This window comes from Aquarana catesbeiana, linkage group LG04, assembly GCF_042186555.1.
Source record: "Aquarana catesbeiana isolate 2022-GZ linkage group LG04, ASM4218655v1, whole genome shotgun sequence".
Taxonomy (NCBI): domain Eukaryota; kingdom Metazoa; phylum Chordata; class Amphibia; order Anura; family Ranidae; genus Aquarana; species Aquarana catesbeiana.
The window spans coordinates 13,066,092-13,083,326 of NC_133327.1; the positions used below are offsets into that span (position 1 = coordinate 13,066,092).

At 45.3% G+C, this 17,235-nt stretch overlaps 1 protein-coding gene across 1 annotated transcript in view; it reads left to right on the forward strand.

Annotated features, from left to right (window-relative positions):
- The window catches only part of ADCY3 (adenylate cyclase 3), a 175,011-nt gene that overhangs the window by 42,287 nt on the left and 115,489 nt on the right, over positions 1 to 17,235 (forward strand). The window contains exon 2 of the mRNA XM_073624847.1: positions 1,465 to 1,614. Coding sequence (XP_073480948.1) covers positions 1,465 to 1,614 — 150 coding nt within the window. The remainder of the gene's footprint in view (positions 1 to 1,464; positions 1,615 to 17,235) is intronic.

Here is a 17,235-nt window from a genome sequence, read left to right on the forward strand (position 1 = left end):
AGGTTCTCCAAGACCATAGAGGTGATCAGAGATAATCTGGTCTCTGGTAACCTCTATGGCCAGCTGCACGACCCCTCAGATCATTTATCCGATGCGCCAGTAAAAACGGTAAGTCTGAGAAACACCGGCAAGACCCCTCCCACTGCTTCTAAAGTCGATCCAGAGGCTAGTTAGCTACTTGGACCGCTTTTATGAGAAAGCCAGATGCCAGCTGAAAAAAAATAATACCAGGGTTATGGTTGTCAGCTTCAGCCATAACCCGGCAAAGCGTACTTTATATATACGTATTGCGGTCGGCAAGTGGCTATACAATGCAGGCAGATCATGGATGGTAAGAGGGGCCTTTATACCTCATATTAGACCCAGTAATATCATAACGGGGTCTCTGTGCTTCTCCACACAATGTCGGCAGATCATGGAAAGGGAGAGAGGCTGGCAAGGTGCCATACATAGCTTCCTGAAAACCCACACAGCCTCAGTACCCTTCTCAAGAATCCTCAGCTCTGATGCAAGCAGTGGGAGGAGTTCTGCAAATATCAAAATGCCTTGCTGGGTCGGTATCAGTGTGGAGGAGAGGTTTCCCATTTGCATGCAGATAGTCCTAGGTAATGCCCACATGTGATGCTGAAGTCAGCCGCCAGATAGAGCCCACCTCATTTACTGGCTGGAGGACATCCATCAGCATCTCTGAGCCCTTTCCTCCCTAGCCTAACAGTCCCTGGCTCCTCCCCTTTCATTCATTGGATTTAAAGTTCTTTCAATCATGGAGGCTCATCATCACATGTGGGTGTTACCTATGTAAATGCAGCCTGCCCGGGAATGCCCACTCCTCCAGACTGACACCAACCCATCAAGGCATTCTGATATTTGCATACCTCCTCCCACTGCTTGAATTGGGGCTGAGAGCTCTTGCGAGGAGGAGATGTTTTCAGGAAGCTACTGTATGTAGAGCAGCCTGTTGGCCCCTCCCACTAGCCATGATCTGCCTTCTTTGCACAGAGAAACACAGAGACCCAAAAATGATATTACTTCAACTCAGATAATATATGTAATGTAATAATGATGAGGGGGAAAGGAAAGCTCATGGAAGGCAACATATTAGCAGAATAGTTTGGTTGGAGTTCTACCTAATATCTGGAGTCTTGTAGATTAAACACTTTGTTATCCTAATCCTGGTGGTTTGTGTACACTGTCCACAGACTGGGTCAAAGGCACATGGTGCAAGGTACATGGTAGCAGTGCTGTCTTCCCTGAATGGGCCTCTTACTCTGCATGCACCATATTGGGTTTGTTCAGCGTTTGTCATAGTGGAAGACAGTGGCAGTAATGGTCCTCCATGCTGTTTCCCTTGACTCCAGGGAGTCTTTACAGGTTCAATTGCTTTTTGGTTTTGAACAAAATTTGAAGAGTTATCAGTCTTATACACAACTAATGAGCCTCTTATGATTTCTTTCCTCTCCCAAGGTGTTGTCCAATATAGCCATCTACCTGTGCACAATCACTGTCGGCATCATGTCCTACTACATGGCGGATCGCAAGCACCGCAAAGCCTTTCTGGAAGCACGCCAGTCTTTGGAGGTCAAACTCAATCTAGAAGAACAAAGCCAACAACAGGTAAAAAGGAATCTATACCTCCATTACCGACAATGTATACCATGCTTCTGGCCTTCTATGTGTGTGTGTGTGTGTTTGTGTGTGTGTGTGAGCAATGGATCAACAGGAGAAAAAGACTATGTGGTCCATCAAGGTGATCCATCAAGATGATCAAGGTGGTCCATCAAGATGGTCAAGGTGTTCCATCAAGGTGGTCCATCAAGAAGGTCAGGGTGGTCCATCAAGATGATCAAGGTGGTCCATCAAGAAGGTCAAGGTGGTCCATCAAAATGGTCAAGGTGGTCCATCAGAGTGGTACATCAAGGTGGTCTATCTAAGTTTGATACGACCAAAACAAAAATGGTAATAAACCTCATTGTCAACCAGGTGGGATGGATGGAGATAAGGATGGGAAGGGTAATAGAAATAAAGTTAGGTGCATACATGAATGGTAGAGGAAGAGGGAGAGAGTATCCAAGGCCCTTTACATCTGGTCATGGTATACATCCAAACATATCAAGATATATATTAGCCCCTTCATGATAAAAATCCACCTTTTTAAGTCCACATGAAGAGTGCTCCTTGCGTTGAGAACCGTAATTAACCTTGCAGCAGAGAACTAGGAATGTGCAACTGTGTGTGTTCCTATTTCTCAGGTCCAATGTCAAACAGAAAAATGGTCATAGAGTTATTGTCAAGTTTAATGATGCATGATGGCTCTGCTAAACTTGATTTGGGCATCTAAGCTTCAAAAAAATTGTGGTGATGAAAGATTTAATAAACAGTAGAGTTATAGGAGGGATAAGTAGAACATTTACATGTATGTCGGTGTCATATTCAAAACAATGTTGTTACAAGGACTGGGTCCAAGAGTAAAAATGAGTTGGGTCCAGATTGGGGTTACTAGAAGCTAAACCGATGACGAGATTTCCCGCTTTGTTAGGGATATTTCTGGTCTGGGTAGCTGTTGTGGGATGGCTATAATGGGTTTTATTGGGTTAAGTTTTTAAATGGAACCCATTCTCTGTGCACTTGTTCCATTCTGTTCTAATTGGATTCTACCAGGGTATCCATCTACATTATGTCATTTAAAATCTGAGCACATTCCTTTAGGTAGGTTGGTTGTTTGGGTAGATAGACTTTCACTGTCTGGAAAACTGCTGGCTGCCCAAAGTCAATTGTGTAAGATGTCCTTTTTCATTTTGGAGAAAGGTAAATGTATTATGGATGATTTGTCCACCTGCAGAGAGGGTGATGCTCATGTTGTGGTATGTTGTAAATCTTTTCTTAATAGGAGGCTAAAACAGGCCATCCATCCTTACTGGACCTAGAGGTAACCACCCTTTTCAGTTAAACACTGCCACCAGTGATCCAATGCCAGTGGGAAAAGTGGCACAACCTGAATGGGTCTGATACTGTCCAACTTTTTGCATATCATCTACAAAGCAAAGATATCATAATTGGGTATAAGAGAAAATGAGTTGGGTCCAGATTGGGACTACTAGAGACCAAACTGATGAAGAGATTTCCTGCTTGGTCAACAATATTGCTGGTCTGGGTAGCTGTTGTGGGATATCTATATACAGTAGGGTTTTATTTGGCTACGTTTTAAAATGGAACCCATTCTTTGTGGGTTTGTCCCATTCTGTTCTAATGAGATTCTACCAGGGTATCCATTTGCATTATGTCATTTAAAATCTGAGCCCATTCTTTTTGGTTGGTTGAGCAGACTTTCACTGTCTTGATATTGCTGGCTGCCCAAAAGCAGTTGTGTAAGAAGTCCTTTTTAATTCTGGAGAAGGGCTAATGTATCATTGATGAGTTGGCCACCTGCAGAGAGGGCATTGTTGCTCACATTGTGGTATGTTCTAAAGACCTTTTCTTACTAGGAAGACCATACATGATCTGGAGGTAATCACTTTTTGCAACATGGATCCAATGCCAATTGGAAGATGTGGCTCAACCTGAATGGGTCTGACTTTTTTCCATCAGATATATCTTTATATATCATATATGATGTGACCAATGGTAGCAAAACTGATTGTCAGCAAGGAAAGATAGATGGATGTAAGAACGGAAAGGGTATCACATGGGGGAGGGTACAAACATATGGGGTGTGAGAGAGGGGGAAGGTATGCAATGATCATTACATTTGGTCACAGTATACATCCAAATCTATCAAGATATACTGTATTATCTCCTTCATAACCACAACCTGCCTTTTTAAATCCACATGAAAAATGTTCCTTGTGTTGAGAACCGTAATTAACCTTGCAGCAGAGAACTATGAATGTGCAGATGTGTGTTTTCCTAGTTCTTAGGCCCAATGTCAAACAGAAAAATTATCATTGAGTTGTTGTTAAGTTTACTGATGCAACATGGCTCTTCTAAACTTGATTTGAGCATCTAAACTTTAAAAAAAGCTGTGGTCATAAAAGGTTTAATAAAGTATAGAGTTTTAGGAAAGATATGTAAAACATTTACAAGTATCTGTGCATCATCTACAAAATAAAGATATCATAGAAATTGGATCTGAGAGAAAATGAGTCGGGTCCGGATTGGGACTTCTAGAGGCCAAACTGTTAAAAAGATTTCCTACTTGGTCAGGGACATTCTAGTCTGGATATCTATACAGTACCGTATATACTCGAGTATAAGCCGATCCTAGTATAAGTCGAGGCCCTAATTTACCACAAAAAAATGGGAAAAACTTATTGACCCGAGTATAAGACGAGGGTGAGAAATACACAGATACTGTAAATGGAAAGGAGGGTCAACAATGCCCATTTGCAGCCTCACTGTGCCCATTTGCATGCCTCACTTTGCCCATTTGCAGCCATAAGTCCCCTGAACTTCAAACTCGTAAGTTAAGGGTTCCTAGATGCCCCCTAGCTGCAGCCAAAATTTGGGGTCTCTGAACCCAAAGGGTCCCGAAATGACATTGCTGCATATAGACACAGTTGACCGAATTTGGGGCCCCGTATCTCGGGGCCACTTAGTGCTAGAAACCCCAAATTTGGTGTGCAAACCCAGTGGAACTAGCACCATAAAATATCCAATAGCTGGGGTTTCTAGCACCAAGTGGCCCTGAGATACAGGGCCCCAACAATCGGTTCAGAAAATGTCAAGCACTTTTCTGCAGCAGAGAATGACATTTTCCGTACCGGTTTGGGGCCCCTTATCTCAGGGCCACATAGTGCTAGGAACCCTAGCTTTGGATATGTTATGGTACCAGTTTCACTGGGTTTGAACACCAAATATGGGGTTCCTAGCACCAAGTGGCCCTGAGATATGGGGGCCCAAAAATCGGTTCAGAAAATGTCAAGCACTTTTCTGCAGCAGAGAATGACATTTTCTGAACCGATTTTGGGGCCCCGTATATCGGGGCCACTTGGTGCTAGGAACTCCAGCTTTGGATATGTTATGGTACCAGTTCCACTGGGTTTGCATACCAAATTTGGGGTTCCTAGCATCAAGTGGCCCTAAGATATGGGGCCCCAAAATCGGTTCGGAAAATTAATTTTTTTGCTGCAGAAAAGTGCTTGACTCCAGTATAAGTCGAGGGGGGCACTTTCAGCACAAAAAAAGTGCTGAAAAACTCGACTTATACTCGAGTATTTACGGTATATGGTTTTATTTGGCTAGTTAATGGGTTAATGGAACCCATTCTCTGTGGGCTTGTTCCATTCTGTTCTAATTTGATTCTACCAGCGTATCTCTTTGCATGACATCATTTAAAAACTGATTCCACTCCTTTAAGTTGGGAGGTGGCTTGGTTGGTTGGTTGGTTGGTTGGTTGGGCAGAGGAGCTTTTAGTGTCATGATATTGCTGGCTGGAGAAGGACCAATGTATCATCGATGAGGGGGATGTTCATGTGGTACGTTCTGAAGATCGAAAGCTAAAACTGGGCATCCTTCCATACTAAAGCTGGAGGTAATCACTATTTTTCAGTTAAACACCCCCAAATCCTCCCCTTCTTACAAAGGGTTGATGACATCATCTTCGTTATCAAGTGACAATGTACAGGCCTGAGCACTGAATCCTGGAAGGAGGTCACCCATTATTTTTTGTAACCTATAAGGCCAAAGTTTTTTCTGCTTATACACGTGCGGGGGGGGGGCAGGTATGTTTACTCATCACATAATTATCTACATGCACTATATGGCCAAATGTTTGTGAACACCTGACCATCATACCTATATGAGCTTGTTAACCATGGCCATCTATATGGAATTGGCTTCCACTCAGCCTCCACTCTGCTGGGAAGGCTTTCCACAAGATTTGGAGGGTGCCTGCAGGATTTTGTCCCCATTTAGCCAAATGAATATTTGTGCAGTCAGGTAGTGATGTTGGATAAGAATACCTGTCTCACACACAGAGTTCTAATTCACCACAAAGGTGTTCATTAGGGTTGAGGCCAGGGCTCTGTGCAGGCCACAGGTAGGGGGCAGAGACCAGGGGTGACTTGGAAGGGAGAGTACCTGCACCTATTCTCTGCGAAAAAAACCTCTGGGAAAATCGATAGACTTTTCTTCATATAGTCTATTTGTGGTTAAAGCAAAGACATACATGGCCCCTATATGATGTATCTTGGGAGCGAAGGGTGGTATATAAGTATGCAGAAGAAGATGTTGGACTTAATGTACTAAAATTGTTGTGAATCTTGACTTTGATGATGGAGCATTTACAGACTCCATTAGCTCCTGTTTTTACATGGAAAAGGAATCCAGACATTGAGGAGAGGGCAGCGCATGATCCTCAAGGGCAAACACAGCAATTTCTCAAAATAATGGCAAATATACCCAAGTTTTCTATTTATAGAATCTAAGGGAGCCTTCAGTCAATTGCTGCGGGAAGCACGAACGATTCCCCCGTCAGACTCTCTGATAAGTCAGACCTTTGCGTGAGTAGGTAATCAATAAGAACCTTTTCATGATTCCAATCCGAATCAGAGCTGGTTGATTATAAGTCGGGAACCAACAGATGTCCAGGAGATGGTAATGCTGCTGATAACACCATAATGGCTTTTCTTTTATTTAGCTGACCGCGTTGATTAAGTGAACTTTGACCCCAGCCAGAGGATGATGAGTTTACTGGCTCGGCCTGCTGCCAATTCAGCACCTGCATCCGCCGCATTTCCAATTATCTCATCACTACATTGGAACTCGATACTGAACGATTGTTGCGTATCCCAGAAAGCACGTATGCCACCATTATGTGATAACGTTAATCCCTGGTTCACACCTGAGCGTTTTGTAGCTTGAAGCTTTGGAACCTGTAGCTCAACGTCTGACGTTCGAAAAGGTACATGAGCTACTTTTGAAGTAAAAGGTTTTATGGCCCCAAATACTTCAATGGGAGCTCCTGAAAATAAGAGTTATTAAAGCCAAAAAAATCCACCTCCAATGCTCAACCAATCCAACGCTCCACCAATCCAAGGCTCAACAGGGTTCCCATTATATCCTATGGTGCTCATTCACACCTGAGCATCCTGTGGCTTGAAGTTTGTCTTTCAAAACTAAATAAATTACATGAGCTATTTGGTCCACATAGACCTTAATTGGAGCACCTTAAAAAGCGCATGTAACGTGCATTTTTAGCACAATTTCTTGCCTCTCCTCCTATTAATTAGCTTTTCATTGGCCAACGTGTAGGCAGGTGCAGTGTACTTTCTCCACTGCAGGTGGCATTCTGAAAGTTAAGAGGAACATGGTTCCTTTATGGTTTCCTGGGTCACTGGGGAAGCTATCCATTTGGATGCTGCCACCCCATGTGACTCTAGCAGCCATCTTGGGTCAGGCAGAGCCTTTTTAAGGCCCTGGCTCTCAGTCTTGGCACACATTTTGCGAGTGGGTAGAGGAGGGACAATTACCCCGCCTAGTAGAAACCTAGCAGCAAGGCTTCTGAACTAGCAGCAGGAAAAAGTTCCTGATGAGGAGGGAAAGCGTAGGGCTCGCACCTTCTCTGAACATTTTCCTGCTTGGGCACGAGGCGGCCAGGCCGCATTCTGCCCCTCCTGTTATTGCTGCCGTACCACACTACACCCCACCTACAAACGTGTCTGAGATGGCAAGGGAAGCAAGCATCTAGTCACAGAACTCATCTTCTTGGTGCTGTTTCTTCGTTAATATTTGAGGTGCAGAGGACCCACCACTGCTTCTAAATCCTCCCCTTCTTTCACTGACATGGGGGGGCATGACTAGGGGCAGAAGCTTTGCTGCATTCTGCAGTACAAGTGATATTATGACCCAGCAGGACTTGGCTGGAGATAACATCAACTAGACCAACATGGCTACTCAAACAGAAGCACTGGATCCTGACTATCACTTGGAACTCTTCAGCAGTGATGAAGGCTATCTCTGGGTTCCAGGTGGCTCTTACCTCAAAAGTAGACCACCTTCAGTTAGATATTGGCCTGATCTACTATGACCTAGATGCTTTTTGGGAACATATCACAGATGTTGAGCAGCAGGTCTCTATAACGGAAGATATAATACGGGATCACACGGTCATCCTCCATACCTTAAAAAACCAATGTCATATCCCTGGAGACTTGGGCAGAAGATGTAGAGGGTTAAACCAGATTGAAATAATCTCTGGATATTGGGCCTGCCAGAGGAGGAAGCTGAAGAGACAGACTATACAATTATTAATCGAGAACTTACTGCAGATTCTACTGCCGCTAGCATGATTTTCAACCTTTTTTTGTGGTGGAGCTGGCCCATGGCATTTATCGATGGCTAAAGCTTCATTTTCAAGCTCATTAAATTTAGGGATCGGGACCTGGTGCTTAAAGGAGTTGTAAAGGCAGAAGGTTTTTTATCTTAATGCATTCTATGCATTAAGATAAAAAAACCTTCTGTGTGTAGCAGCCTCTCCAGCACCCCCCAATTACCTACCTGAGCTCCTTCTCTCTCCAGCAATGTCCACGATCCCCTCAGCCATCGAGTACACTCCTCCTGATTGGCTGAGACAGAGCAGCGGCGCTATTGGCTCCTACGGCTGTCAATCAAAGTCAGTCAGTCAATCAGGGGGCGGGGCCAGGTCAGGGCTCCATGTCTGAATGGATACCTGGAGCTCTGACTCACGGTGACCCCTGTAGCAAGCAGCTGGCTGTGGGGGCACTCAAAGGAGGGAGGGACTAGGAGCAGCAAAAGAGACCCGAGAAGAGAAGGATCCAGGCTGCTCTGTGCAAAACCAACTGCACAGAGAAGGTAGGTATAATATGTTTGTTATTTAAAAAAAAAAAAAAACAAAACAAGCCTTTACAATCACTTTAAGGAAACTATTACTCAAAGAGACCTCTATGCTTCTCATCTTTCCTGATTACTCGGTGGACACAGAGGTCCAACGAAAGTCTTTTGACACTATTAAATCTAAACTACCTACAAAAAGAGTGGAGACTGCGAGCCAGGCCTTCTTATCCAACACCTGACCTCACAAATGTGCTTCTGGAAGAATGTCAAACATTCCCATAGACACACTCCTAAATATTGTGGACAGGCTTCCCAGAAGAGTCGAAGCTGTTACTGTATAGCTGCAAAGGGTGGGCCAACTCAATATTGAACCCTACGGACTAAGATTAGATGCCTGTAAAGTTCATGTGTGTGGCATGAGGCGCCCCAATACTTTTGACAATATAGTATAGTGCAAGGGCCTGCCTGATTGCATACAAACTGAAAGTGTTTAGGTTTAACCTCATATTATATGGGTTTGGTAAATCTAAAGGAAAGTTGTAGAAGAAAATTGTACAAAAATTATATAGTGTGTAGCCAGCTTAAAGCTCAACATAAGGATTCCCATTGAACCCTATGGTGCCCATTCCCAGCTGGGCATCCTATTGTTTGAAGCTTGTCTCTTGAAGCTCGATAAAGTACCTGAGCTTCTTTGGGGGCAGAGTCACTTATTTCTGGTCCATATAAACTTCAATGAGTACATTTTGCACGCAGGTGCCACACCATGATGTTCAAGTCCTGATACAATTTTATACCAATGGTAAACTGTTTACAAAGCCAACTTTGTTTCTGGGGCTGTAGCCCCTTCATCAGGGCTTAACCACTTTGCTACCAGAGCCTTTTTATCAGTTTATGTACCCATATTAAAATGTACATGTGTAGCCCAATTGTCATTTTCATATGTAGGTGCGTCTTCTTATCTGTGTGTATGTAAGGGTGGAGAATTTTTTTGTTGCTTTATTTTTTTTTTCTTTTGTTTTTCCCAATTGACTTTGTTGCTATCACATACGGGGGCAATGTCACTGTATGTGATAGAACAATGTAATGACAGGTTCTCTTTACTGAGACAGCAGAAATCATTCGACCCCTGATTTCTCCCCTGCCTCCCAATAAGCTAATGGAGTGCAGAGCGGGCTCTATTCGCTTCTTTCCCAGCCAGTGAAAGCTGGACCCGAAAGTGATTTAATATACTTCCCTTCCATATTAATTCCCCAGTAGGGAGAACGGTGAATGTACATTGGTTGGTCTCCCTCTGTTTCTTCACTTACACCCACCATGCCGGTCCAAGGTTCACAGGGGAGGGGGGACAACAGAGCCCAAAACACATGCCATGGGCAGTTTGGGCCAGAAAGGAGGTGGCGGTAACTTTTGGCCCATATACACCTTCTTGTGTGTGTTAAGAGAACCAGAATTCCAGTTTTTTTTTCTTAGATAAAATAATCTATTGTCCAGTAGTATTAAAAATAAAAAATGCAGTTTTCTCAGCAATACTCAATACTGAGCAAAATGTGAGCAATACTCACATTTAATCTGGCGCTTTACCTCTCAAAAAGTTCCCTTCACCAATAAATGGCGCATGTCTTTCTCTCAGCCACTAGATGGCACTCCTCTTCTGGGGTGAACGACAGCCAGCCTCATCCAACCGACTCCCCAGGAGCCAAGGGTGTCATAAATATATAATTGTGGAAATATGGAATGTGAACCAGGAAGTTGCATCAAAAATACTTGTGTGTAAATGGGCAAAATAAGTATTCAGTACGCTGGTTTCCTTTTCAACAGCAACTGTATGCAGCAGGTAATGTCAGTAATATAGATGCTGGCACAGGCAGCATATATGATATGGATTGACCAATATGGAGCCTCTGGAGGTGGGAGGAGCTGGGCTACTATTAGAGCAAAAGTCAAGGTTTGCATGTATCTTCAGCTGCCTGTGTCTCTGAATCTGATAATCTTTTTGACATGTGTTTTTTACTGAATATAATCTCTTTGCGTGTGACAGGTTCACTTTAATGCATAGATGCTAACTGTCCCGAATTTGCTGAGACAGTCCCACATCTTGGTCCTCTGTCCTGACGATATTGTGTTCAGGGCTATATCCTGGGATCACAGCATCAACTTAGTTGAGATACTGCACATGCACAGCAACTCAAAAAGACATTAATTGTGGGGTTTGGGGCCACGTGTGGGTGATCCCGGAATATTTAGAGGAGGGGTGTGGGTGGGACCAGCCCATAAAGCTGGTGATCCCAGAATATTTAAAGGCGCGGTCTGGGTGGGACAAGCCCATAAAGCGGGTAATCCTAGAATATTTAAAGGCAGGGTCTGGGTGGGACAAGCCTATAAAGTGGGTGATCCTGGCATATTTAGAGGTGGGGTCTGGGTGGGACCAACCCATAAAGTGGGTGATTCCGGAATATTTAGAGATGGAGTCTAGGTAGGTCCAGCCCATAAAGTGGGTGATCCTGAAATGTTTAGAGGCGGGTCTTGGTGGGACCTGCCTATGAAGTGGGTGATGCTGGAATATTTAGAGGTGGGGTCTGGATGGGACCAGTCTATAAAGTGGGTGATCCCAGAATATTTAGAGTTGGGGTCTGGGATGGACCAGTCCATAAAGTGCGTGATTCCGGAATATATAGAGGTGAGGTCTGGTTGGGACCAGCTCATCAAGTGGGTGATTCCGCAATATTTAGAGACAGGGTCTTGGTGGGACCTGCCTATGAAGTGGGTGATCCCAGAATATTGAGAGGCAGGGTCTTGGTGGGACCAGCCTATAAAGTGGGTGATCCCCGAATATTTAGAGGTGGGGTCTGGGATGGACCAGTCAATAAAGTGCGTGATTCCGGAATATATAGAGGTGAGGTCTGGGTGGGACCAGCCCATAAAGTGGGTGATCCTGGAATATTTAGAGGTGGGGTTTAGGTGGGATCAGTCCCTAAAGTGGGTGATTGCAGAATATTTAGAGGTGGGGTCTAGGTGGGACCAGCTTATAATGTGGGTGATCTCTGAATATTTAGAGGTGAGGTCTGGGTGGTACCAGTTCATCAAGTGGGTGATCCCGGAATATTTAGAGGTGGGGTCTGGGTGGGTCCAGCTCATCAAGTGGGTGATCCTGGAATATTTAGAGGCAGGGTCTTGGTGGGACCAGCCTATAATGTGGGTAATCTCTGAATATTTAGAGTTGGGGTCTGGGATGGACCAGTCCATAAAGTGCGTGATTCTGGAATATATACTGGTGAGGTCTGGGTGGAACCAGCCCATAAAGTGGGTGATCCTGGAATATTTAGAGGTGGGGTTTATGCAGGACCAGTCCATAAAGTGGGTGATTCCAGAATATTTAGAGGTGGGGTCTAGGTGGGACCAGCCTATAAAGTGGGTGATCTCTGAATATTTTTAGAGGTGAGGTCTGGGTGGGACCAGTTCATCAAGTGGGTGATCCCGGAATATTTAGAGGTGGGGTCTGGGTGGGTCCAACCCACAAAGTGGGTGATCCCAGAATATTTAGAGGTGGGGTCTTGGTGGGACCTGCCAATGAAGTGGGTGATCCTGGAATATTTAGAGGTGGGGTTTGGGTGGGACTAGCCCATAAAGTGGGTGTGTTGGAGCAGTCCATGCAGATTTAGAAGGCAGAGTCTGGCTGGACCAACCTGTAAAGTGGGCAGATGAAATTTGGTTTGTGGTCTTCCTGATCCAGGACCATAATGATGGTAAGTATGCTTTAATCTTACTTTCATATGAACCCTTGCAGCCAGGCTTATTAGCTTTTTCATAGCTTTTGACTCTGGTATTGCTTGCCTGGAGTAGGAGAACCTCATAGTGCATGGCATTTATCGATGGCTAAAGCTTCATTTTCAAGCTCATCAAATTTAGGGATCGGGACCTGGTGCTTAAAGAAGTTGTAAAGGCAGAAGGTTTTTTATCTTAATGCATTCTATGCATTAAGATAAAAAAACCTTCTGTGTGTAGCAGCCTCTCCAGCACCCCCCAATTACCTACCTGAGCTCCTTCTCTCTCTAGCAATGTCCATGATCCCCTCAGCCATCGAGTACACTCCTCCTGATTGGCTGAGACAGAGCAGCGGTGCTATTGGCTCCAGTGGCTGTCAATCAAAGTCAGTCAGTCAATCAGGGGAGAGAGTGGGCGTGGCCAGGTCAGGGCTCCGTGTCTGAATGGATACCTGGAGCTCTTACTCAGGGTGACCCCTGTAGCTAGCTGCTGGCTGTGGGGGACACTCAAAGGAGGGAGGGACTAGGAGCAGCAAAAAGAGACACGAGAAGAGGAGGATCCAGGCTGCTCTGTGCAAAACCAACTGCACAGAGAAGCTAAGTATAATATGTTTGTTATTTAAAAAAAAAAAAAAAAAAAAAACGAGCCTTTAAAATCACTTTAAGGAAACTATTACTCAAAGAGAACTCTATGCTTCTCATCTTTCCTGATTACTCGGTGGACACAGAGGTCCAACGAAAGTCTTTTGACATTATTAAATCTAAACTACCTACAAGGTTCACTTTAAGGCATAGATGCTAACTGTCCCGAATTTGCTGAGACAGTCCCACATCTTGGTCCCCTGTCCTGACGATACTGTGTTCAGGGCTATGTCCTGGGATCACAGCATCAACTTAGTTGAGATAATGCACATGCACAGCAACTCAAAAAGACATTAATTGTGGGGTTTGGGGCCACAAGTGGGTGATCCCGGAATATTTAGAGGTGGGGTCTGGGTGGGACCAGCCAATAAAGCGGGTGATCCCAGAATATTTAAAGGCGGGGTCTGGGTGGGACCAACCCATAAAGTGGGTGATTCCGGAATATTTAGAGATGGGGTCTAGGTGGGTCCAGCCCATAAAGTGGGTGATCCTGAAATGTTTAGAGGCGGGGTCTTAGTGGGACCTGCCTATGAAGTGGGTGATCCTGGAATATTTAGAGGTGGGATCTGGATGGGACCAGTCTATAAAGTGGGTGATCCTTGAATATTTCGAGGTGGAGATCTGGGTGGGACCAGCCAATAAAGTGGGTGATCCTGGAATATTTAGAGATGAGGTCTGGGTGGGACCAGCTCATCAATTGGGTGATCCCGCAATATTTAGAGACAGGGTCTTGGTGGGACCTGCCTATGAAGTGGGTGATCCCGGAATATTTAGAGGCAGGGTCTTGGTGGGACCAGCCTATAAAGTGGGTGATCTCTGAATATTTAGAGGTGGGGTCTGGGATGGACCAGTCCATAAAGTGCATGATTCCGGAATATATAGAGGTGAGGTCTGGGTGGGACCAGCCCATATAGTGGGTGATCCTGGAATGTTTAGAGGTGGGGTATAGGCAGGACCAGTCCATAAAGTGGGTGATTTCAGAATATTTAGAGGTGGGGTCTGGGATGGACCAGTCCATAAAGTGCGTGATTCCGGAATATATAGAGGTGAGATCTGGGTGGGACCAGCTCATCAAGTGGGTGATCCCGCAATATATAGAGACAGGGTCTTGGTGGGACCTGCCTATGAAGTGGGTGATCCCGGAATATTTAGAGGTGAGGTCTGGGTGGGACCAGCTCATCAAGTGGGTGATCCCGCAATATTTAGAGACAGGGTCTTGGTGAGACCTGCCTATGAAGTGGGTGATCCTGGAATGTTTAGAGGTGGGGTATAGGCAGGACCAGTCCATAAAGTGGGTGATTTCAGAATATTTAGAGGTGGGGTCTAGGTGGGACCAGCCTATAAAGTGGGTGATCTCTGAATATTTAGAGGTGAGGTCTGGGTGGGACCAGTTCATCAAGTGGGTGATCCCGGAATATTTAGAGGTGGGGACTGGGTGGGCCCAACCCATAAATTGGGTGATCCCAGAATATTTAGAGGTGGGGTCTTGGTGGGACCTGCCAATGAAGTGGGTGATCCTGGAATATTTAGTGGTGGGGTTTGGGTGGGACTAGCCCATAAAGTGGATGTGTTGGAGCAGTCCATGCAGATTTAGAAGGCAGAGTCTGGCAGGACCAATCTGTAAAGTGGGCAGATGAAATTTGGTTTGTGGTCTTCAAGATCCAGGACCATAATGATGGTAAGCATGCTTTAATCTTACTTTCATATGACCCCTTGCAGCCAGGCTTATTAGCTTTTTCATAGCTTTTGACTCTGGTATTGCTTGCCTGGAGTAGGAGAACCTCATAGTGCATTATGGGATCTGAGCTCTTTTTTTTTCCCTGGTTCAGGCCTGCTCAGTTGTATAAAGACCACTCACTGCTGCTCTCTCTCCTTCTGCAGGTTCACTGGTCTTCTCTCCGCCCCCTCCTGCTGTAGTTGCCTGTAGTGGGGTGGAGCCTGCTGGGTCCTTCCCACAGCCCTGCGCTCTGCACAGCCTATGCACAGCACAGCGATGATGTCATTGCTACTTTTACCGGGTAATATCTGGGTTTGCAAAGGCATTAGCTGCACACAAAGTGGACTTATAACCTTGGTGGCTATTGAGGAATAGATTTAATTGAACGTTATTGTGAGCGGAGTTCACCTTTAATTCATCTGCGATGGTGTGGCTCGATGAGCCTTCTCCTTGCTAGGCCCGGACACTACGCCTGCCTTTTATATGAAGGGTTTGTTGCAGTCGGGATGTTTCTGTAGACCATGTCTGTATAGGGGAGGGTGCACAGACCATACATCTTACCGTATATGTTATGACTGCTGCCAGGAATCCAGCCACTGTTTACTTTAGTCGCTGCACTCGGCTGATCCTCACATCTGACGTCCAGACTTTACACTACTCATACTAAGTCCTCTACCTGGAAATATGTACTGTCTGTTCTTCTTCCTTCTGACCCTAATGACCCATCCTTCCCCATTTTCTGGATTCTTCAAATTGCCGAGCCTTTTGGTTTCACCGATTTCCAAATTTTGCCAGTGGTAGTAAGCCCAGAGCTGTATTTTCTTGTGGGCCATTACTGAAGCAGATACAAAAGACACCAATGAAACCTTGTAGCCCCTGCACAGCTGAGCTCAGACTGGGAGAGGGAGAAGCAGCACAAAGGCAATCGTTTGTACTGCAGTGCTCATGTGCTAACCAGGGGGCATGCTGATAGGTGTAAAAAGCAGAGCTCATTGGTCTCCTGCTGTGTGGCAGAGCTGAGCAAATCCCAGAACTGGATGGACAGGAATACAAATTATTTGTATCGTAAATAGCCCCCATCCTGGAGTTTTGCTTTAAAGCAGCAGAATAAAGGGGCAGGGGTCTGGGTGGGACCAGACCATAAAATTGGTAAACCCGGAAAATTTTTAGGTGGTGTCTGGGTGCAACCAGCCTGTAAAGTGGGTGATCCCAGAATATTTTGAGGTGGGGTCTGGTGGGACCAGCCCATAAAGTGGGTGTCATTTCGAACAAATTTAGAGGTGGAGTCTTGGTGGGACCTGCCTATGAATTGGGTGATCCCAAAATATTTAGAGGTGGAGTCTGGGTGGGACCAGCTCTTAAAATGGGTAAACCCGGAATATTTATAGGTGGTGTCTGGGTGCAACCAGCCTGTAAAGTGGGCGATCCCAAAATATTTAGGAGGTGGAGTCTGGGTGGGACCAGTCCATAAAGTGGGTGATCCTGCAATATTTATGGGTGAGGTCTTGGTGGGACCAGCCCATAAAGTGGGTGATTCCGGAAAATTTAGAAGCCGGGTCTAGGCGGGACCAACCTATAAAGTGGTTGATCTGGAAATATTTAGAGGTGGGGTCTTGGTGGGACCAGCCCATAAAGTGGGTGATCCCAGAATATTTGGAGGTGGAGTCTGGGTGGAACCAGTCCATAAAGTGGGTGATCCTGGAATATTTATGGGTGGGGTCTTGGTGGGACCAGCCCATAAAGTCGGTGATTCCGGAAAATTTGGAGGTCGGGTCTAGGTGGGACCAGCCTATAAAGTGGTTGATCCGGAAATATTTAGAGGTGGAGTCTGGGTGGGACCAGTTCATAAAGCTGGTGATCCTGGAATATTTCTAGGTGGGGTCTTGGTGGGACTAGCCCATAAAGTGGGTGATCCCAGAATATTTAGAGGTGGGGTCTGAATAGGACCAATTCATAAAGTGGGTGATTCCGGAAAATTTAAAGGCCGGGTCTAGGTGGGACCAGCCTATAAAGTGGGTGATCCTGGAATATTTATAGGTGGGGTCTTGTTGGGACCAGGCCATAAAGTGGGTGATCCCGAAATATTTAGAGGTGGGGTCTGGATGGAACCAATCCATAAAGTGGGTGGTCCCAGAATATTTAGAGGTGGGATCTGGGTGGGACCAGCCTATAAAGTGGGTGATCTCGGAATATTTGGAGGTGGGGTCTGGATGGGACAAATCCATAAAGTGGGTGATCCTGAAATATTTATAGGTGGGGTCTTGATGGGACCAGTCCATAAAGTGGGTGATTCCAGAATATTTAGAGGTGGGGTCTGGATGGGAC